A 22,523-nucleotide genomic window follows, 5' to 3' on the forward strand; every position below is an offset into this window, starting at 1 on the left:
CTGAACTTTAAGATCAGCCATGATCTCGCTGAATGGCGGAGCAAGCTCGAAGGGTCGAATGACCTACTCCTGTTCCTATCTTCTATGTTTCTATGTTAAGGGAAAATGTAGGCATACGCCTGAAAAAAGTGGTGGGTAAGGAGGGGTAGGAGAAGGAGCACAGGGCAATAGGCAAGAGGTGGATGAGGGAGGGAGGGCACGGGTGGGGGGGGGGGAAACGATGATAACTGCATTTGTGTCATTTATTAGATATCTGTTTCAGTAGTACATTCATTTCTGGTCACTGCACATTTTTAAAATCTTGGAGAATGTGCAGCAAAGATATTCCAAAAATGTGACCTGGAGTTAGAAATTTTAGAACAGAGTGGAGAAAAATGGAAAAGTTCCACCACTGGGAGAAAATAAGTTGGATATAAATTTAACGAGGGCTATGAAGAATTATGAGGGATTCTAGTGAACAAACAGATGCTTTCACAACCCAGATAGAAGAAATAGATTTAATAATGGCCATAAAATGAGGAGATTTTTTTTTCTCTTTAGACATCATGTTGCTATGATCATCAAAACATTTCTGAATTCATGGTGGAAGTACAAAATAACTTTTAATAATGCAAATGTATATATAGTATATAGAAATCAAAAGTATACTCCAGAAAAAAATAATGTGAGATCTACTGACAAACTCTTTTAAATGGCCCTCACAAGCATGATGGAGTTCCGCACAATTCTGTAATGCCAAAACATACGAATGGTTTAAAATGTTTCTCCACCACAAAACATCCTATATATTTTTTAACATTTTGTCAAATATCAATATTATTGAAATATTTCTCAATAATCTTTATGGTACATTTGAATTAAATACTTTCCTTATAAGTTTTACATTCAGTGATTTGACATACAATTAAATCCAGCTTCTGAAGCATCCAACTACAAACACCAAATGAACATAAAGCCATCTGACACAACTAAAACAAGACAGATGATGTAGCAATTAAGCTGGCAGGCAGTCCAATTAATCATCTAAGCTTTGGGATGGCAAGGGCAACACTATTAGCACAAAGATAACCAAGATTACCTTGATGTCAGCTATTAATAAATAAGACAAGTTATATTTTCATCAATAGTATTTTGTAAGCAATAAGAACACCTGCATCTTTGCAGTGTTGCTGCATAGTAATGGGTTTGTATTTTAACAAGCAAGATTTCAATCTGCTTTATCTTTATTTGCTAATATGCAAGCATTTGTGTGAATCCAAACATCTGCTTGCATATTATCAAATAAAAGACAACTGAAATACTGTTTATTAAATACAAACTTTTTATTTAGTTCAAGCACTTTAATTAAACTTTTCATTTATTTCAAGCATTTTTCAAATATTCTCATTAAATAGGAAATGTGTATATTGTGCAGTTTTTCTTCCATGTCTTGCATTTACCATTTTTTGTGGAGCTGAACACTCATTGGGCATGTGTTTATATAATTTTTGCAGCCTTCTTTCCTAAATTTACAAAGTGATGCAACATAAGTAACTTCCTGTTGTATGTTCTTATTATAGATTATGTATGCTTTCTCAGTTTTGTACATTGTACGTGCTACTGCAGAATTGTATTAATCTATCCATTAGCACAATTGGATCCAGTTCCCAGAAATACTGTTCTGCTGGTACTAAAGTATCCTAATACCTGAGAAAATTGGCATGTAGGTTTTGATGTCCATGAAATGGCCTGATTACTCACTTGACCTTATATGCAAGAGCAGACCAAAAGGATTCAACAACCTAGGTACAGTATTTCTTTTGGAGTCTACTGCGCTTCTGGAATCGTGGAATCATAGATCAGGATTTGGGACTTTTCAAAAGTTGTAACAAATCCTTGAGTTTTTGTACAATGCTCTCTTCAGTCTTTTTCTTGCTACATCTGTTCTCCTGATAATCATGCAATAGTTTGCAGTGTTCTCTTAATGTCTTCAGTCCTTTACCGCAGTTTCATTTCATTTATAGACCACAGCTGGAATTGATATTACCTGTATTTAAGGAAGTACTTACTGTGCTGCATTGCAGTAAAAAAAAAGCAAATCTTGCTGCATTAACATCTCCGCATCACTATTATAAATACATGCCCAGTATTGTAATAAATATTTGAAGCAACAACTAAAACAAGGAATATCTCCTTTTCTGGAGCTGTCTTAGAAAGAATGAATAAAAGGGTATGTTTTAGTCACTGGAAAAATCAGATGCGCTGCAAAAATGGTGAATTGATTTCTGCATTCCTCAATGCATTTGATGGACCTTGTGTCAAAGAGTGAAGCCTCAAATTGAAATGAACACAGAAAGAATAATATTTTATTATTTTAAAACTATAGCATTGGTTTGGAGAAATGTCTCAAATTTAAGAAGACATCGCTTGATTTTGTGGAAAATTGTCTTACTATGTCCAGATTATAAACAGTAAGAGATCACTACTCAAGTGATACAAAAATCTTCATACCAGATATCTGTGCATTAATTCCTGAGACAATATACTGACATCAAGTTTGTTACACAAACATGCATAGACTATCTCTGTGGATAGGTAAAAGTAGGACATCTTGTGTAATTCAGCACGTGCAACTTACCTTTAAAATAAGGAACATAGTTAGGTGTGAGAGAGGATGGAAGGCTGGAGTGTGTTGACAAGGAGCTGTAACTACCAGTATGTAGGGAATGAATACCAGCAGAGGTGAGCTCTGAGCAGAACAAAAAGGTTGCAAGTGAAAAAGTAAGGATTGTTTAACTTAATTTGCCAATAAAGGTGATAGGTAATGAGATTGGCTCTAATCTCCACACATTACTTACATAATATTCATCACGTTCAGATTTTCCTCTGAATACGGTATTGCCTGGAATATAAATGAACTTATCTGCTTCCTGGCCCCAATCAATAATAATCCCAAGAAAATACGTCAGTATGTCAGACTATGTATTTCTTCTTGCCTTCAGAATCATCCAACAAAATTATCCATAGCACCTCCATTTGATGTTTATACCAGTGATTCTAGTCAACAGTGAGAATTGTCAAGAAATTCTACTACAGGTACTACATTGACCCTTCATATGAAGTTCAGCAACCTTCCACACTACTTTCCACATAATTAAATACTTTGAGATGTAATCACTGGTGTCAAAGAAGTGATAAATCACCATTTTGCCCACACTCTGCACATGGAAAGATTGTTAATTTTTGGTAACTATAGAGGCTGGACGGTACATTGAATGAGTTCCCTGCTCTCTTTGATAAGTGTCAAAGGATCATTAACATCACCTGAACCCACAGAATAAGATTACAGGATCTAGGTTAATGTTTCATTCAAACTATGTATCTTCCATGATGCAAGTTTCAATACATACAAACACCCAGAAATAAGAACACACAAACGATGAGTAAATCGTAATTACTCCCAGAATTCATGTGTCTAGCAGCATTTGTGGAATCTACAGCATAATTAGTGTTGAGGTTAGTGAAACACTGTTACAGCACCAATGATCAGGGTTTGAATCCAGCGCTGTCTGCATGGGCTTCCTCTGGGTGCTCCAGTTTCCTCTTACTGTTCAAAACATACTGAGTTTGTAGGTCAAGTGGACGGCACAGGCTCATGGGCTGAAAGGGCCTATTACCATGCTGTAGGTCTAAATTTAAAAATGTAATTTAAAAGGGATGATATATTTCAGGTAAAGATATTGCATCAGGACAGTCAGCATAGAGGGAAATGGAGAGGAATGATGGGCAGATATAGCCAGGTGGGGGAGAAGGTGGGAGTGTTGAGACAGAGGATGGTCGGTGAAGCTAGAACAAGATAAAGAAGGGTGATGGATAAATGGAAGAGGGATAGGAAAGTTGAAGCAAGGGAGAAGACACCCAGGTAGGATGATGAGCATATGGAATCAGAGTGAGGGGGAGGGTGAATCTAAGGAAACAAGGGAAGTACCTGATGGAAAAGCATGGCCGGGTTAGGGACAGTCAGAATGGAAGGCAAGGCGCATCTTATACATTTGAGTTTTTTGAGGAGGTGATGAGGTAGTTAATGGTGGTAGGACAATGGATGCTGACTACGTAGACCTTAGTAAGGCATTTGACAAGATCTTTCATGGTAGGCTGATCCAGAAGGTAGTGAAGGCAAAAGGCATGCTTGCCTTCACTGGTCAGGAATTGAGTGTAAGAGTAAAGGAGACATAATGCAGCTATATAAAATTTTGGTTGGATGGCACTTATAGAGTATTGTGTACAATTCTGAGCATCATGACGGCAGTTAAGTCGAGATTAGACAGGTTTAAATAGTAAAAATTAAAATAAAGTTGCCAGTGTCTTGTTCTAACTGATCGCTCCCTATAATTCTGTACTCTTGTGCTTTTACTGTTGTCAACTAGTTGGACTGTTAACAAAACATATTTTATCACTGTACCTTAATACATCTGACAAGAAACTTGAACTTGAGGATGTTTTGGGAATGGAAGTGATTAAAATGACATGGAACATGGTTATAGAAAGAGTGCAGGTGCTCTGCAAATTGCATACTCAGTCCACGGTTGGGTTCATAAATGTAGAGGAGGTCAAATAATAAGGCACTAAATGTTGTAGACCAGTTTGGAGGAGGTGTTTGCAAGTCTTTGCCTTACCTGGAAGGGTATTTTAGGCTCCTGTATGGTTGCAAGGAAGGTGTTTAGGGTATTACACCTCCTAAGATTGTTTGGAACTGCAAGAAGATGAGTACGGGTAAATGGGAAGAGATGAATTCACCAAGGAGTCTTGAAAAGAGTTGTCTCTGCAGAAAGCTGAAAGGGGCGTGGGAAAACTGGAAAATGTGGCTTGTGGCTAGATCCCATTGGACCTGACTGAAGTGGTAAGAATGTGGAAGCTATTGGGTGAAAGGCAAGGACCAGAGGTATTCTGAATCAGTATTGTCTGGGGGTGTGAGACCCCCATCAACTATGGGGAAGAGGAGAAGCCACATTTCCTGAATAAGGATGACATTTCCGGTCCAAGAGTGGAAAGGTTCATCTTGAAGACAACCTATCTACCATCTATCTACACTTCCACCTTCCTTCCCATGCCTGGCACCATCGGCCCATTTTTTCTTTTCTCAAGCTTCATCTATCACCTACCAGACTGTTTCAACAGTCCGTCTATGCCTCTTGCCACCCAATAACCTGGCTGAATTGTCCTCCTCCCACTTCATCATCTTCCACATATGCCTTTGTCTCACCCCTATCTCTCTCTGCTATACAGTACCCTCCATAATATTTGGGGCAAAGACAGTTTTTTCCCTTTATTTGCCATTGTGCTCCACAGTTTTATATTTGCAATCAAACAATTCACATGTGATTAAAGTGCACATTCCATAATTTATTCAAGGTTATTTTATACATTTTTGTTTGACCATGTAGAAATTATAGCACTTTTTGTACATAGTCCCCTCATTTCAGGACACCATAATGTTTGGGACATTTGGCTTCATAGGTGTTTTTGTGAGTACTCAAGTATGTTAATTGCTTCATTGGTGCATGTACAAGAGAGCTAGGCTTGATTCTGAGCTTTGGATCACCTTTGGAGTCTGTAATTGCCATTTTCAATATGAGGACCAGAGTTGTGTCAATGAAAGTCAAATAAGTCATTATGAGGCTAAAATCAAGATTAAAACGGTAAGAGATATCGCCCAAACCTTAAGATTACCAAAATTAACAGTTCGGAACATCATTAAGAAGAAAGACTGTACAAATTAGTAGGGAGATAGCAGATATTTATAATAAGTATAGGGTAAAGTGATTGTGGGGGATTTTAATTTTCCGAATATTGATTGGAATATCACCCATTTGTGAAAGGGCTGGATGGGTTGGAGTTTGTAAAATGTGTGCAGGATAGCTTTTTACATCAATATGTGGAGGTACCAACCAGAGAGAGAGCTGTGTTGGATTTACTGTTGGGGAATGAGATGGGTCAGGTGACAGAGGTATGTGTAGGGAGCACTTTGGGTCCAGTGATCATAGTGCCATTAGCTTCAAGGTAATTATGGAAAAGGATAGGTCTGGGCCCAGAGTTGAGGCTTTTGAGTGGGGAAAAGCTAGGTTTGAGGAGATGCAAAAGGATTTACAAGGGGTTAATTGGGACAATTTGTTTTCTGGGAAGGATGTCATAGAGAAATGGAGGGTCTTTTAAAGGAGAGGTTTTAAGAGTTCAAAATCTTTAAATACCTGTTAGGTTGAAAGGTCAGGTCAAAAGTTTGAGAGAGCCATGGTTCTCAAGGGATATTGGAAACTTGGTTCGGAAAAAGAGGGAGTACTACAATAAATATAAGAACAGGGGAAAAAGGAGATGTTTGGGTACTATATTGAATGTAAAAAGAATCTTAAGAAAGAAATTAGAAAAGCTAAAAGAAGGTACGAGGTGGCTATAGCAAGCAGAGTGAAAATAAATCCAAAGGGTTTCTACAAATATGTAAATAGCAAAAGGAAAGTGAGAGATAAAATTGGTCCAATAGAGAATCAGAAAGGACAAATGTGTGTGGAGCCAAAAGAGACGGGGGAGGTCTTGAACAATTTCTTTTCCTCAGTATTCACTGATATTGAACTGTACAGGGTAAAGGAAGCAAAGGGGGTATATATGGAGACTATAGTGATTAAGAAAGAGGTAGTACTGGAGTTTTTGAAACATATAAAGGTTGATAAGTCTCTGGGTCCTGACAGGATTTTCCCCAGGACCTTGAGAGAAGTTAGTGGGGAAATAGCGGAGGGTCTGGCAGTGATTTTTCAAATGTCATTAGAGACGGGTATAGGGCCGGAGGATTGGCGTGTTGCACATGTGGTTCCTTTGTTTAAAAAGGGTTTGACAAGCAAGCCTAGCAATTATCGGCCTGTAAGTTTGACGTCTGTGGTAGGTAAATTGATGGAAAGCATTCTTAGAAATAGTATATATACGCATATGGAGGGACAGGGTGTGATCAGGGATACTCAACATGGATTTGTACGTGGAAGGTCGTGTTTGACCAATCTTGTTGAATTTTTTGAAGAGGTGACTAGGAATGTTGATGAGGGTAGAGCAGTGGATATTGTTGTAGAGCTCGTCGAAAGAACCAAAGACTTGTTGATCCAAACCAAGGCTTTTATTAGCAAAAGACCGGAGCTCTTCACAGGTGGCCGACCAGTCCGGAATGATCCGACCTGGCTAGGGACACAACCCTTTAAGGCCCAAACAATAGGTGTGGCTTAGCTCTCAGCCAATCGCTGTAAGCACAGTCTAGATACAGTAACTATATACACTATGTACATTGGTGATAGATCTGTACTATCACATTCACCCCTTCTTGGAGAATTGACCCTGGGAAAAAAAAAACAAAAACGAGGGAGAGAATGAAAAGGAAGGGGTAGGTCAAGGACTGTAGCGGTCAGGGGGTCTGACCATCCGGCGTGACCGCCGTGGTGCCGGGATTGGGGTCGCTGGAGTGGTGTCGCCAGCGGGCTCATCGGGTGCGACTGCTCCGTCGCTCAATTCCCCAGTCGTTTTGTCGGCAGGGTGGCCCGAGTCATTGGGGTGCTGTTGGTCCTTCTGTTGCGGCACGGGGCCTGGAGCATAAGGAGTTGGGGGGTTTGCTGGGTCTACCGCGTCCTGAGCTAGGTCCCGCACCGAAACAGTGTCCTCCCGCCCGTCTGGGAACTCCACGTATGCGTAATGTGGGTTCGCGTGGAGTAGAGTCACTCGGTCGACCAAGGGGTCGTTCTTTGAGTGCCGGACGTGGCGTCGCAAAAGGACGGGGCCAGGGACGGTGAGCCATGCCGGTACAGTGGTTCCCGATTCGGATTTCCTCGGGAAAAGGAACATCCTTTCGTGGGGGGTGGCATTTGTTGCAGTACATGGGAGGGAGCGGATGGAGTGTAAGGCACTAGTGAGAACCTCCTGCCAGTGAGAGGTGGGGAGACCTTTAGACCGGAGAGCCAGTGTAACCGCTCTCCATATGGTGGCATTCTCCCTCTCGACCTGGCCATTACCGCGTGGGTTATAGCTCGTGGTCCTGCTTGAAGCAATACCACACTCCAGAAGGTACTGTTGCAGCTCTGCACTCATGAATGAGGACCCCCCTATCACTGTGGATGGAATTGGGGTACCCGAAGATGGTGAAAATACTGTGAAGGGCCTGTATCACTGAGGTGGCAGTGGTGTCTGGGCAGGCCACAGCGAATGGGAAGCGGGAGTATTCGTCGATGGCCATAAGGATGTAGGTATTACGGTTGGTCGACGGTAGGGGTCCCTTAAAGTCTACGCTAAGACGCTCGAAGGGGCGGGTGGCTTTGATGACGTGGGAGTTATCCGGACGGAAGAAGTGGGGCTTGCATTCGGCGCACACCGAACAGGCTCGGGTCATGGAGCGGATCTCCTCAACTGTGTAGGGTAAGTTGCGCGCCTTGACAAAGTGAGCAAACCTAGTGACCCCTGGATGACAGAGCGCCTCATGGAGTTTCCGTAGTCTGTCCATCTGTATGCTGGCGCACGTCCCCCTGGAGAGCGCGTCAGGCGGGTCGTTGAGCTTACCAGGCCGGTACAGGATGTCATAGTTAAAGGTGGAGAGTTCGATTCTCCATCTGGCGATTTTGTCGTTTTTTATCTTACCACGCTGGGTGTTGCTGAACATGAAGGAGACCGCGCGTTGATCAGTCAACAGTGTAAAGCGCCTCCCAGCGAGGTAATGTCTCCAACGACGTACCGCTTCAACTATGGCCTGGGCCTCCTTCTCGATCGAGGAGTGTCTACTCTCCGGACCCTGGAGGGTTCTGGAGAAGAAGGCTACAGGCCGACCGGCCTGGTTCAAGGTGGCTGCCAGGGCGAAGTCGGATGCATCGCTCTCGACTTGAAACGGGACAGACTCATCGATCGCGTGCAGCGTCGCAGCAGCGATGTCAGATTTGATTCGATCGAAAGCCGCTGTGGCTTCGGTCGAGAGGGGAAAAGAGGTGGTCTTGATAAGAGGACGTGCCTTGTCGGCGTAGTTTGGAACCCATTGGGCGTAATACGAGAAAAGGCCCAGGCAGCGTTTGAGAGCTATCTGGGTATGTGGGGGGGGTAAGTCCATTAAGGGACGCATGCGGTCAGGATCTGGCATGACTATCCCGTTTTCCACCACACAACCTAGAATAGCGAGTCGTGTGGTCCGGAAAACACACTTGTCCAAATTGTAAGTCAGGTTTAGCTGACGGGCAGTTTGAAGAAATTTGTCTAGGTTGGCGTCATGGTCCTGCATGTCGTGGCCGCAGATGGTGATATTGTCCAGATACGGGAAGGTAGCGGTTAGCCCGTTCTGGTCCACCATCCTGTCCATTTCCCACTGGAAGACCGCGACACCATTTGTGACCCCGAATGGTACCCTGAGAAATTGATATAGCCGCCCATTCGCTTCAAAGGCCGTGAATGGTCGGTCCTCGCAGCGGATCGGGAGCTGGTGGTAGGCCGAACGTAGGTCAATAGTGGAGAAAATGCGGTACTGGGCGATCTGGTTCACCACATCCGTGATGCGTGGCAGGGGGTACGCATCCAGGAGTGTGAAGCGGTTAATGGTCTGGCTATAGTCGACCACCATCCGTAGTTTTTCCCCATTCTTGACAACCACCACCTGGGCTCTCCAGGGGCTTGAACTGGGTTCGATGATGCCCTCATCCAGCAATCTACGCACCTCACTCCTAATGAATTGCCTGTTTTCGTAACTATATTGCCGATTTTTGGTGGCCACAGGCTTCCAGCCAGGGGTGAGGTTTGCGAAGAGTGCTGGCGGGGCAATCCGGAGTGTGGAAAGGCCGCAGGATTGGCCCCGGGGCACGGGGCGGGTTGCTCGGGTGCTTCGGGAGTGGGGCGATGGCAGACCGAGAGGGGGGCGTGGGGTCCCCCAAAGTGTAGGGACACCGTTTGGAACTGACACTGGAAGTCTAATCCCAGCAACACTGGGGCGCACAATTGGGGAAGGACGAATAATTTAAAGTGGGTGACCGTCACGCCCTGTACTTCCAGCGTGGCGATGCAATACCCCTTTATCCCAGTCGAGTGCGACCTCGTCGCTAATGAGATCCTCTGGGTAGTGGGGATAATGTCAAGTCCCCAACGGAGGGTCAGATCTGGCTGGATAAAACTGTCAGTTGACCCAGAGTCAAATAAGCAATTGGTGTAGTGTCCATGCACTTTAATCAGTTCCATTGCTCTGGTGTTTGTAGTTGCTCGCGATCGGCGGTCGGGCCCTGGCGGTCGTCAGCGATGGACGCTAGGGTGAGCACCTGGTTGGCCGCGGGGGTGGCTGCGGCGGCGGTAGCGTCGGCCCCGGGGGTGTCTGTGGCGGCGGCAGCAGCGGCGGTAGCGTCGGCCCCGGGGGTGGCTGTGGCGGCGGCAGCAGCGGCGGCGGCAGCAGCGGCGGTAGCGTCGGCCCCGGGGGTGGCTGTGGCGGCGGCAGCAGCGGCGGTAGTGTCAAGTGTTCCGCACGGGGGCGAGAGGCAGGCCATCACCATGGTTGCGACGGTGGGTTGCCCCTTCCGGGTTCGGCGTCTCCGTGACGTCAGGCGTTGCCGTGCAGGGGAGCCCTCGCTCTCATTGGATGAGAGCTCTGGGGAAGAAGAGTTTGAATGGGATAGTGGCGGTTGAGCTTCACACGAGGCACTGTGTTTGCTGGCGGCCATTTTAGACCTACAGACTGCAGCAAAGTGGCCCTTTTTAAGGCACTTCTGGCACCTGGCTTTTCTTGCTGGGCACTGGGATCTGCTGTGCTTGTCCCTCCCGCAGAAATAACATTTCGGGTTCGCACGGGGCAGGGTAGCAGCAGCCGACAGGCCGTCAGGGGTAGGGTAGAAGGGCACTCTACTCACATCAGAACGAGGGGTCCAGTCCCTAGAGAGCTCGGTGGACTTTAAGGCTGCATCCTCCATTGTGATTGCAATCCGGGCCACGTCCTCTAGTTTTTCTACCCCTTGTTCGAGCAAACGCAGCCTCACTTCGTTCGATCGGAGCCCGGCCACATAGGCATCCCGGACGAGGTCGCTAGTGATCTCGGCAGCAGTTTTGTCCACACAGTTACAGTCCTTGCCCAATGCCTTTAATACTTGTAAATATGCCCTGCTGGACTCACCGGGCTGTTGCTTCCTCGACGCAAGCACGAGCCGGGCATGAACTCTGTTCACCGGTTGATCATACAGTTCCTTCAGTACCTTTATGGCTGCGGTGTAAGTGGTCTCATCCTGGATGTTCTCGTAGACTCTCAAGGACACCATAGACAGCAATGCTGTTAGACGCTGGTTATCCTCCTCTACCTGAATGAATCTCAGGAAGTTTTCAAAGTTCAGCAGCCAGAACTTAAAGGCTTTGAAGGCTGTAGCTGACTGCGGGTCGATATCAAGTTTTTCTGGCCGAGTTAAACGCTCCATCCCTTTCAAAAAAATTATTTTTGCTAATAAAATTGTAGAGCTCGTCGAAAGAACCAAAGACTTGTTGATCCAAACCAAGGCTTTTATTAGCAAAAGACCGGAGCTCTTCACAGGTGGCCGACCAGTCCGGAATGATCCGACCTGGCTAGGGACACAACCCTTTAAGGCCCAAACAATAGGTGTGGCTTAGCTCTCAGCCAATCGCTGTAAGCACAGTCTAGATACAGTAACTATATACACTATGTACATTGGTGATAGATCTGTACTATCACAATTGTCTATATGGACTTCAGTAAGGCCTTCGATAAGGTTCCGCATGAGAGGTTAGTTGGGAAGGCTAAGTCCTTGGGTATTAATTTGGGGATAGTCAAATGGATTCAACAGTGGGTGGAAGGAAGAGTAGTAGTAGATAATTGTTTGTCAGGATGGAGGCTGGTGACAAGTGGTATACCTCAGGGTTCAGTATTGGGACCGTTGCTGCTTGTCACATATATATTAATGATCTGGAGGATGGGGCGGTAAATTGGATTAGTAAATATGCAGATGATACTAAAATAGGGGGAATTGTGGATGATGAAGAGGATTTTCAAAGACCTCGTATACTAAAGGCCTTTAGTATGCTTGCCTATATAAATCAGTGCATAGAATATAGGAGTTGGGAAGTAATGTTGAAACTGTACAAGGCTTTAGTGAGGCCAAATTTAGAGTACTATATGCAGTTCTGGTCACCAATTTATAGGAAGGATATTAACAACTTAGAGAGAGTACCGAGAAGATTTACAAAAATGTTGCCTGGGTTTCAGCATTGGAATACAAGGGGAGATTGAGCAAATTAGGTCTTTATTCCTTGGAACATAGAAGGCTGAGAGGGGATTTGATAGAGGTGTTTAAGATAATGAGAGGGATAGATAGAGTTGATGTGGAAATGCTTTTCCCATTGAGAGTAGGAGAGATGGATACAAGAGGTCATGGGTTGAGAGTTGATGAGTAAAGGTTTAGGAGTAACATGAGGGGGAAGTTCTTTACTCAGAGAGTGATTACTGTGTGGAATGGGCTTCTGGGAAATGTGGTGGAGGCAGGGTCAATTTTGTCATATAAGAAAGAGTTAGTTAAATATATGGATGTGAGGGAGATGGAGGGATATGGGCAGAGTGCTGGTAAGTGGGATTAGAGGAGGGTATTTGGATCAGTGCGTACGGGAAGGGCCAAATTGGCCTGTTTCCATGCTGCAATTGTTATATGGTTATATGGTGGGCTCAGCAATCGCAAAGGGACTGGTAGGCCAAGGAAGACCTCCACTGCTGATGACAGAAGAATTCTCTTCATAATGAAGAAAAATCCACAAATGCCTTTCCGACAGGTCAGAAACACTCTTCAGGAGACAGGTGTGGATGTGTCAATGACTACTGTCCACAAATGACTTCATGAACAGAAATATGGAGGCTACACTGCAAAATGCAAACCACTCGTTAGCCATAGAAATAGGATGGTCAGATTACAGTTTGCCAAGAAGTATTTAAAAGAGCCTGCAGAACTCTGGAAAAAGGCCTTGTGGACAGATGAGACCAATATTAACCTGTATCAGAGTGATGGCAAGAGCAAAGTGTGGAGGTGTAAAGGAACTGCCAAGATCCAAAGCATACCGCCTCTACTATAAAACATGGTGGTGGGAGTGTTACGGCATGGGTATGTTTAGCTGTCATGGGTATTGGTCATTTATCTTCACTGATGATGTAATTGCTCATGGCAGCAGCAAAATGAATTCTGAAGTGTGTAGAAACATCTTATGGGCTCAAGTTTAAGCAAAAAAGCCTCACTGGACGGTGCTTCATCATACAGCAAGACAACAATCCCAAACATACTGCTAAAGCAACAAAGGAATTTTTCAAAGCTATTAACAGAAAAATGTTTGAATGGCCAAGTTAGTCACCTGATGGGGACAAGCCCCTGAAACAAGCAGGAGTTGAAGATGGCTGCAGTAGAGGCCTCGCAGAACATCACCAGAGAAGATGCTCAGCACCTGGTGATGTCTACAAATCACGGATGTCATGAAGTCATTGCATGCAAGGGATCTGCAACCAAGTACTGAACATGACTACTTTTATGTACATAATATTGCTATATTGTGGTGCCCTGAAATAAGAGGACTATGTATAAAAAGTGCTGTAATTTCTACAAGGTCAAACAAAAATATAAACAATTAACCTTAAATAAAATCTGCAACGTGCACTTTAATCACATGGGAATTGTTTGATTACAAATTTAAAACTATGAAGCACAGGGGCAAATAAATTAAAAAAGTGACTTTGTCCCAAACATTATGGAGGGCACTGTATATTTCTCTCTTCCATGTATATTTTCCTAATGAAGGATCTCAACCTGAAGCATTGATTATCCTATTGCCACCACATTGCTGTTTGATCCACTGAGTTTTGCAGCAATTTATATTTGACTAGATTCCAACACCTGCAGTCTCTTGATTCACCATGGAAATTAGGTGCAGGATTAGACCATTAAGTCTCTTAAGCATAGTCCACATTTGATAAAAATGTCACCTCCCCTTGGTAACTGTTATTTGCTGATCAAGTCTATCTGCCTTGAAGTAAATAAATATGTTGTTTTCCACATCATTTGTGGAATAGAGCTCCAAAGATAAACCTCAGAGAAAGAACGATGTCACCTTATGTCTCAAATGATTGATCCATATTTTTAACCCCATAAGCACTATATCTACATTCTTCAATAAGAACAAACACCTTCTCCACATTCATTGTGGATCATTTTTTTGTTTCAATACATTTACCTTCCTTTGAAACTACAGTGGATATAAACCTAGCTGCTCCAGCCTTTCTTCACCACACAACCTTCCCATTCTATATGTTAGTATAGTTAACTTTTAATTTTTGAACTGCTTCATTGAGAAATACAAAATCTGCAGATGCTGGAACCTTGAGCAAACAATGAGCTGCTGGAAGAATGGTCAGTCAATGTTTCAGATCAGGACCTTATATTGAGAAGGATTTGATGTGGGTGAGATCATTGTCCTACCTAAACAGCATCTTGTTCCTCCTCGGCCAGTCCCTTCCAGCTACATCCAGGTCACCACTCATGCTCTTCACCTCTTTGAAAAATTCCAATTCTTCCCCACGGCCTTATCTTCATCATAGATGTGCAATCCCTTTAGCCATCCATTTCCTATCAATAAGGCTTCAAGCCCTTCATTTTTTTCTTGAATGAAGAGCAATGCAGCCCCATTGACTAACACTCTCCTCCACTTGGGGAACTTGTCCTCACACTTAACAACTTCTCCTTTGACTTTTTCCATTTCCTCTGGATTCTGGGTGCACCCATGAATAGATGCCTTTTGTCAAGTATGTGAAACACTCCCTGTTCAATCCTTCTCAGGTACCACTCCCCAACTCTTTCTCCACTACATCGACAACTCCATTGGTGCAGAACTTGATCATTTCATTAACTTCCACCTGGCCCTTAAATTTATCTCAACTGTTTATGATACCACTCTCTCTCCCCTTCTTTGAACTCTTTGTCTCCATCTATAAACCTATATTACAAACCCATTGATTCCCACAGCAGGGGTCTCTTCCCATCCTGACTCTTGAAAGTCAGGATGCCATCTCCTTCTCCCCATTCCTCCTCTTCCACTTCATCTGTTTCCAGAATGAGGCCTTCCATTCTGGATCATATGAAATGTATTATTTCTTTAATAAATGTGGATTACCTCTTACTGTCATTGACAAAGTCCGTACCCATATTTCCTCCATTTCTTGTACTTCATCTCCTCCCAGGCAGCATAAGCACAGAGCCCCTTTGGCCCTTACCCATCCCACCTGCCTCCTTATCTGACATTTCCACCAACATCCTATCCACAACTTCCCATCCCCATCCCTATCCACTTTTCACAGTGAACAGTCTCTCCAAATCATCCTGGTCCCTTCTACAATGACTATGAGTATTCGTAGAAAATTAATTTAATAAGTGGCTCAGCACAGTCAGTCAAAAATAAGTGGGGAACACTTGCTTGCATGTAAAACAATGTGTGATAATTGAGAGTCTTTTAAAAGAGAGTTAGGAAGGCATTAGAGTCAAGATGTTCCAGTAAGGATCAAATGCAAAGGCTCAGCACAGTCAGTCAAAAATAAGTGGGGAACACTTGCTTGCATGTAAAACAATGTGTGATAATTGAGAGTCTTTTAAAAGAGAGTTAGGAAGGCATTAGAGTCAAGATGTTCCAGTAAGGATCAAATGCAAAGGCTCAGCACAGTCAGTCAAAAATAAGTGGGGAACACTTGCTTGCATGTAAAACAATGTGTGATAATTGAGAGTCTTTTAAAAGAGAGTTAGGAAGGCATTAGAGTCAAGATGTTCCAGTAAGGATCAAATGCAAAGGCAGCAAGATTAGAGAACCTAGAAAATCTGTGACTAGTCAAGTTCTGCAGATACTGGTGCTAGCATTCCTGTTGTTTATGATACTATCTTAAAGTTAGAACATATAGAACAGAGAACACTACATCAGAGTGCAGGCCCTTTGGCCCTCAATTTTGTGCCAACCCATATATTCCTTAAAAAAAGTACTAATCCTTCCTACTCCATAAACCTCCACTTTTCCTCCATCCATGCCTGTCTAAGAGTCTCTTAAATGTCCCTAATGTTTCAGCCTCCACCATCATCCCTGGCAAGGCATTCTAGGCATCCACAACTCTCTGCGTAAAAAGACTTCCCTCCCATCACTTTGTACATATGTTCTCTGGTTCCTGCCCTGGGAAACAGGTGCTGGCTGTCCACCCTATCTATGCCTTTCATAATCTTGACTATTAAGTCTCCTCTCATCCTTCTACACTCCAAAGAAAAAAGTCCCAGCTCTGCTAATTTTGCCTCATAAGATTTATTTTCCAATCTAGATAACATCCAAGTAAATCTCCTCCACATCCTCTCCAAACTTCTATATCCTTCCTGTAATGAGGTAACCAGAACTAAACACAGTCTCACAGAGAGTTGTAAAGTTTAAGCATGACCTCTCTATTCTTGTACCTATTCCCCCTATTAATTAAGGCCAGAATCCCATAGGCCCCCTGTGCGGCGACCTTGAAGGATGTATGGATATGGACCCCAAAGTCCCTCTGTTTATCCACACTCTTAAGTAAGTGACCATAAACCCTGTACTCAGCCTTCTGATTTGTCCTTCCAAAATGCATCGCCTCACACTTATCTGGATTGAACTCCATCTACCACTTTTCTGCCCAACTCTGTATCCTGTCTCTATCCTTTTGTAACCTCTGACAACCTTCAGTTCCATCCACAACTCTTCCAACCTTTGTATCATCCACAAATGACTGACCCATCCTTCTGCCTCTTCATCCAGGTCATTTATAAAAATCACAAAGAGCAGGGGTCCCAGAACAGATATTTGCAGCACTCCACTAGTCACTGACCTTCAGGAAGAATACTTTCCTTCCATTACTATTCTCTGCTTTCTACCAGCAAGCCAATTTTTTAAAATCCATGTAGCCAAGATTCTATAGATTCCATGCCTCATTACTTGTTCAGGTCTTTCATGGGGGGCATTGTCAAATCTATGTGGACCATATCTACTGCCTTACCCTCATCAATTTATTTTGTTACCTTCTCAAAAAACTCAATTAAACTCATGAGGCACGACCTTCCCTTCACAAAGCCATGCTGACTATCCTTGAGTAGACTGTACTTCTCTAAATACTCATAGATCCTATCAAAGAACCATAGAAAACTACAGCACAGAAAACAGGCCACTTCTAGTCTGTGCTGAAACATCATTCCTCTAGTCCCAATGACCTGCACCCATTCCATAACTCTCCAGACATCTCTCATCCATGTATATATCCAATTTATTCTTAAAACTCAAGAGTGAGTCTGCATTTACGATCAGATGGTAGCTCATTCCAAACTCCCACCAATCTTTGAGTGAAGAAGTTCCCCCTAAATCTTTCAACATTCACCCTAAAGCCATGTCCTCTTCCAATCTAAGTGAAAAGAGCCTACTAGCATTTACTCTGTCTATTCCCCTCATAAATTTGTAACCTGTTTAATCTTTCCCTGTAACTCAACTCATGAAGACACGGAGACATCCTAGTAAATCTTCCCTGCGCTCTTTCGATCTTACTGACATCCTTTCTGTAGTTTGGCAACCAGAACTGCATACAATACTCTAAATTTGGCCTCACCAATGTCTTACACAACCTCACCATAACATCCCAACTCTTGTATTCAATACTTTGATTTATAAAGGCCAAGATGCCAAAAGCTCGCTTTACAACCCTGTCTACCTGTCACACCACTTTCAGGGAATTGTTTATCTGTATTCCCAGATCCCTTTGTTCCTCCGCACAACTCAGTGCCGTATCATTTACTATGTATGTCCTAACCTAGTTTGTCTGCATTAAATTCCATCTGTCATTTTCTGTCCCACTTTTCCAGTTGGTCCAGATCCCTCTGCAAGCTTTGAAAGCCTTCCTCACTGTCCACAACACCTCCAATCTTAGTGTCAACAGCAAACTTGCTGATCCAATTTCTTTTTCTTTTCTAAATATTTTTATTGAATTTAACATGTAAACTTGCAAACAAAATTTTAAGGAAACCACATAACAAGTCATCTCATATACATACAAGTACAATAAAAAGGATGGAACTACAATAGAGAGTTTCTTAATCCACATGAGAAACAAATTATTGAATTAATCTATGATAACTATTTTGAAACCCACATTTTCCAAATTAATCCAAATAAAAATTGATAAAAGAAAAAAAAAACAAAGAAACAAAAACCCTAAAAACTAAATTAATCTTCCTCCTCCCCCTAGTCAAGGCTACCTTTGTAAAAGAAAAGGGAAATTGTGGCTTGGATGGCAACCTCTAGAATCTCTGGAACATTCAAAATTCTTAATTCTTCCAATCATGATAATATTCTATGAATGGCCCCACATCTTTACAAATTGAAACTTTCTATCTTAAATATTATATCTAATTTTATCCATGCTTTAATAGGACATTACCTCATGCAACCACTGTGTATGGGTAGGTGAAGAGTCTTCATTCCATTTCAATAAAATTGCTCGCCTGGCTATCAGCACAGTAAAGGCTAAAACTTTCTCCAGAGATGCAAACAGAGGTATATCTGGCTTGCATGAAAAACCAAACAAAACAATTAACGGACATGGTTCTATTTTGATCTTAAAAATCATTGATAAAGTTTAGAAAATGTCTGTCCAAAATCTAAATTTTGGCACTCTGAAAATAAATGGACATATGTGTTCTATGTACCAGTACCACCATAAATTGTAATAAAATGAAGAATCTTTAATCAAGCTGTGAGTAGAGTACCAATCTTCATCTGAATAGGTTATGTTCAAATCTCGTTCCTAATCGGTCTTCAACCCAGCCATTGAGGCTGATCTTAAATCCAAGAAATCATTATAAATGTATGATATCAATCCACCGTTAAAAAAAATGTAAGTTAAAAAATGAATCAAGAATATTAATAATTGAGATTCAAGAAAATTCAAAAAGCTTGGACTGAACAAAATATCTAACTTGTAAATATCTAAAAAAATGTCTGTTATAAAGATTAAATTTGGCTGATAATTGTTCAAAAGAGGTTAAGTTATCCCGAATAAAAAGATCCTTATAACATTAGATATCTAATCTATGCCATTCCTTGAAATCTACATCCAGCAGACACAGCTAAAAAAGATAATTATCTATAATGGAACTAGCCAGAGAAAAACTATTAAACCCAAAGAATTTTCTAAATTGAGTCCATACTCTTTAACATATTATGTGTCAATTTAGAAAAGGGAAATGGTAAAAAAAAATCCTAAAACATAGATGTTTCTTTGGAAAACATCAGTTCCATTTCTACCCAATAGGGGTTATTCACTAACTTATCAAAATGTAATAATAAGAATAAATTACGTATGTTAATCACCCAATAATAAAATTTAAAAGCTGATCCAATTTCCCACATTATTATCTAGATCATTGATATAGACAACAAACAACGATGATCCCAGCACCAATCTTTGAAGAAAACCATTAGTCACAAGCCTCTAGTCTGAGAAGCAATCATCCACTATCACTCTCTGTCTTCTCCCATTCAGCCAATTTCATATCAATTTTACAACCTCTCCATGGATACCTAGAGCCTGAATCTTCTGAACTAACCTCCCATGTGGAACCTTGTCAAGGGCCTTGCTAAAGTCCATGTAGACATCATCTACCATCTTTACTTCATCTAGTTTCTTGGTAATGAACTCAAAAAATAGATTCGTTAAATATGACCTACCACACACAAAGCCATGTTGACTATCCTTAATCAGCCTTAGGCTGTCCAAATACCTGTATATCCTATCTCTCAAAACTTCTTCCAATAATTTATACTGACGTCAGGCTTATTGGTCACTAATTACCTGGTTTATTTTTGGAGCCTTTTTTAAACAATGGAACAACATGAGCTACCTCCAATCCTCAGGCACCTCATCCATGGCTTAGTACATTTTAAATATTTCTGCCTGGGCCCCTGCAATTTCTACACTAATCTCCCTCAAGGTCCAAGGGACTATTATGTCAGGCCCGGGGGACTTATCTACCTTTATTCACTGTAAGGAAGCAAGCACCTGCTCCTCTTTAATATCTATATGTTCCATTCCTTCCTCCCTTGTACACCATGCCAGTTTCTTGAGTAAATACTGATGCAACAAAATCTGTTTAAGATCTTCCCCATCTCGTTAGGCTGCACACATAGACGACCACTCTGATCTTCTAGGGGACAAATTTTGTCTCTTACTATCCTTTTACTCTTATCATACTTGTAGAAATCTTTCTGGTTTACCTTCACATTATTTGTCAAAGCAACCTCATGTCTTCTTTTTGCCTTCCTGATTTCCTTCTTAAGTATTTTCTTACATTTTCTATACTCTTCTAGTATATCATTTTCTCCTTGTTGCCTATATCTGCTATACACCTCTCTCATCCTCTTTACCAGATCACCAATATCTCTTAAAAACCAGGGTTCCCTATGCCTGTTAACTTCGCCTTTAATCCTGAGAAGAACATGCAAACTCTGCACTCCTGAAATTTTGCCTTTTGAAGGCCTTCCACTTACTGGACTCATCCTTGCCAGAAAAAAAAAAACATCCCAATCCACTCTTTCTAGATCCTTTCACATTTCCACAAAATTGGCCTTTCTCTAATTTAGAATCTTAACTCAAAGACCATATCTATGCTAATCCATAATTGAAACTAATGACATTTTGGTCACTGGACCCAAAATATTCACCTACACATACTTCTGTCACCTGACCTATCTGGTTCCCTAATAGGAGATCAAGTATTGCATCCTCTATCATTGGTACCTCTATATATTGATTTAGAAAACTTTCCTGAACACATTTGACAAAGTCAAAGCCATCCAACCCTTCTACAGTATGGGAGTCCCAGTCAATGTGTGAAAGTTAAAATCTCCTACTATCACAACTTTGTTTCCTGAAGCTGTCTGATATCTCTCTACAGAATTGCTCCTCCAATTCTCTTGGGCAGTCTATAATATCACCCTATCAGTGAGATCACACCTTTCCCATTCCCACCCATATGGCTTCTATTGACGAGCCCCCTTAGCTGTCCTGTCTAAGCACAGCAGTGATATTTTTCCTGACTAGCAATGCCACTCCTCCCTCTTTCATCCTTCCCCCTTTATCATGTCTGAAACAATGGAACCCCGGAACAGTGAGCTGCCAGTCCTGCCCCACCAGCAACCAAGTCTCACTAATAGCAATAATATCGCAGTCCCACGTGCCAATCCATGCCCTAAGCTCATTTGCCTTTCCGACAATACTACTTGCATTGAAATTAATACATCTGAGAACATTTCTAGAGGCTAGAGACTCAGACTAGAGGCTTGTGACTAATGGTTTTCTTCAAGGATTGGTGCTGGGATCATCATTGTTTGTTGTCTATATCAATGATTTGGATAATAATGTGGGAAATTGGATCAGCTTTTAAATTTCTGTCTATACATGGAGTCCTCGCGTGACCTTTATCCTCCTCCACTTCACTATCTATTCTAACACTCTGGTTCCCATCCTCCCTGACAGTCTAGTTTAAACCCCCGGATCAGCACTAGCCAACCTACCCTTAAGAATCCTCTTCAATAGTTTGCACACCACTGACACAAGACTCACCGGTCTATAATTCCAAAGATTCTCCCTATTACCTTTTTTAAACAAGGGGACTTCATTTCCCATTCTCCAATCCTCCAGCACCTTCCCTGCAGTCAAAGAGGATTCAAAGATCATAGCTACTGCCCCAGTTATCTCTTCCCTTTGGTGTGAATGTAGCAGGAATGATTAATCAATTGGAAGAAGACATTAAAGCTGGGTGATGCTGTGAATAGTGAGGGTGTCTAAGATGACAGGAAGATTTTAAACCAAATGAAAGTTAGGGCAGAGTTTCGCCAGAAGGAATTTAATCCTAACAATTGTCAGGTGTTGCATTTTGGGGAAGTAGTGACAAATAGTGACAAGATTTATCAAATAAATGGTGATGCAGTGGCTAATGTTGAACAGCAAAAGTCTGTAATTCCCTGAAAGTGACAACGTGGGATTGGGAATGCAATGGTCACTATACTTTCTGAAGGATGCGAGGTCTAGAGGAAATTTACCTGAATGGTTCCAGTACAATGGATTTTAGGTATGTTGGGTTGAAGAAGTTTGGGTCATTCACCTTGAAGCAAAGGGGGTTGGATCAAGAATTGATTGAAAGGATTATTACAAATTGGTAAAGTTAATGAAAGAAAACTTGCTCCAAATAGATGATGTCACAAGGATCGGAGCAAACAAAATTTAGGTTTTCGGCAAAAGACTCAGAATGTGACAACTTTTTTTTGTAGTGTTTGGTAATGTTTTGGAATTTGCTGTCTGTGAGGTTGGTATGAGCAATGATTGTTTTAAAAATTGGATAGATACTTGAGACAAATAAGGTTACAAAGGGGAACAAAAGGAGGAACTGTATTGTTCTACTTTGCATGGATTCAATTGGCCAAATTACCTTTAT

At 42.1% G+C, this 22,523-nt stretch overlaps 1 protein-coding gene across 1 annotated transcript in view; it reads right to left on the bottom strand.

Annotated features, from left to right (window-relative positions):
• The window catches only part of ablim2 (actin binding LIM protein family, member 2), a 381,413-nt gene that overhangs the window by 92,954 nt on the left and 265,936 nt on the right, over positions 1–22,523 (bottom strand). The window contains exon 13 of the mRNA XM_069923131.1: positions 2,618–2,728. Within this exon, the coding sequence (XP_069779232.1) occupies positions 2,618–2,728 (111 nt within the window). The remainder of the gene's footprint in view (positions 1–2,617; positions 2,729–22,523) is intronic.

The sequence above is a fragment of the Narcine bancroftii genome, chromosome 3 (genome assembly GCF_036971445.1).
Source record: "Narcine bancroftii isolate sNarBan1 chromosome 3, sNarBan1.hap1, whole genome shotgun sequence".
NCBI classification, from domain to species: Eukaryota; Metazoa; Chordata; class Chondrichthyes; order Torpediniformes; family Narcinidae; genus Narcine; species Narcine bancroftii.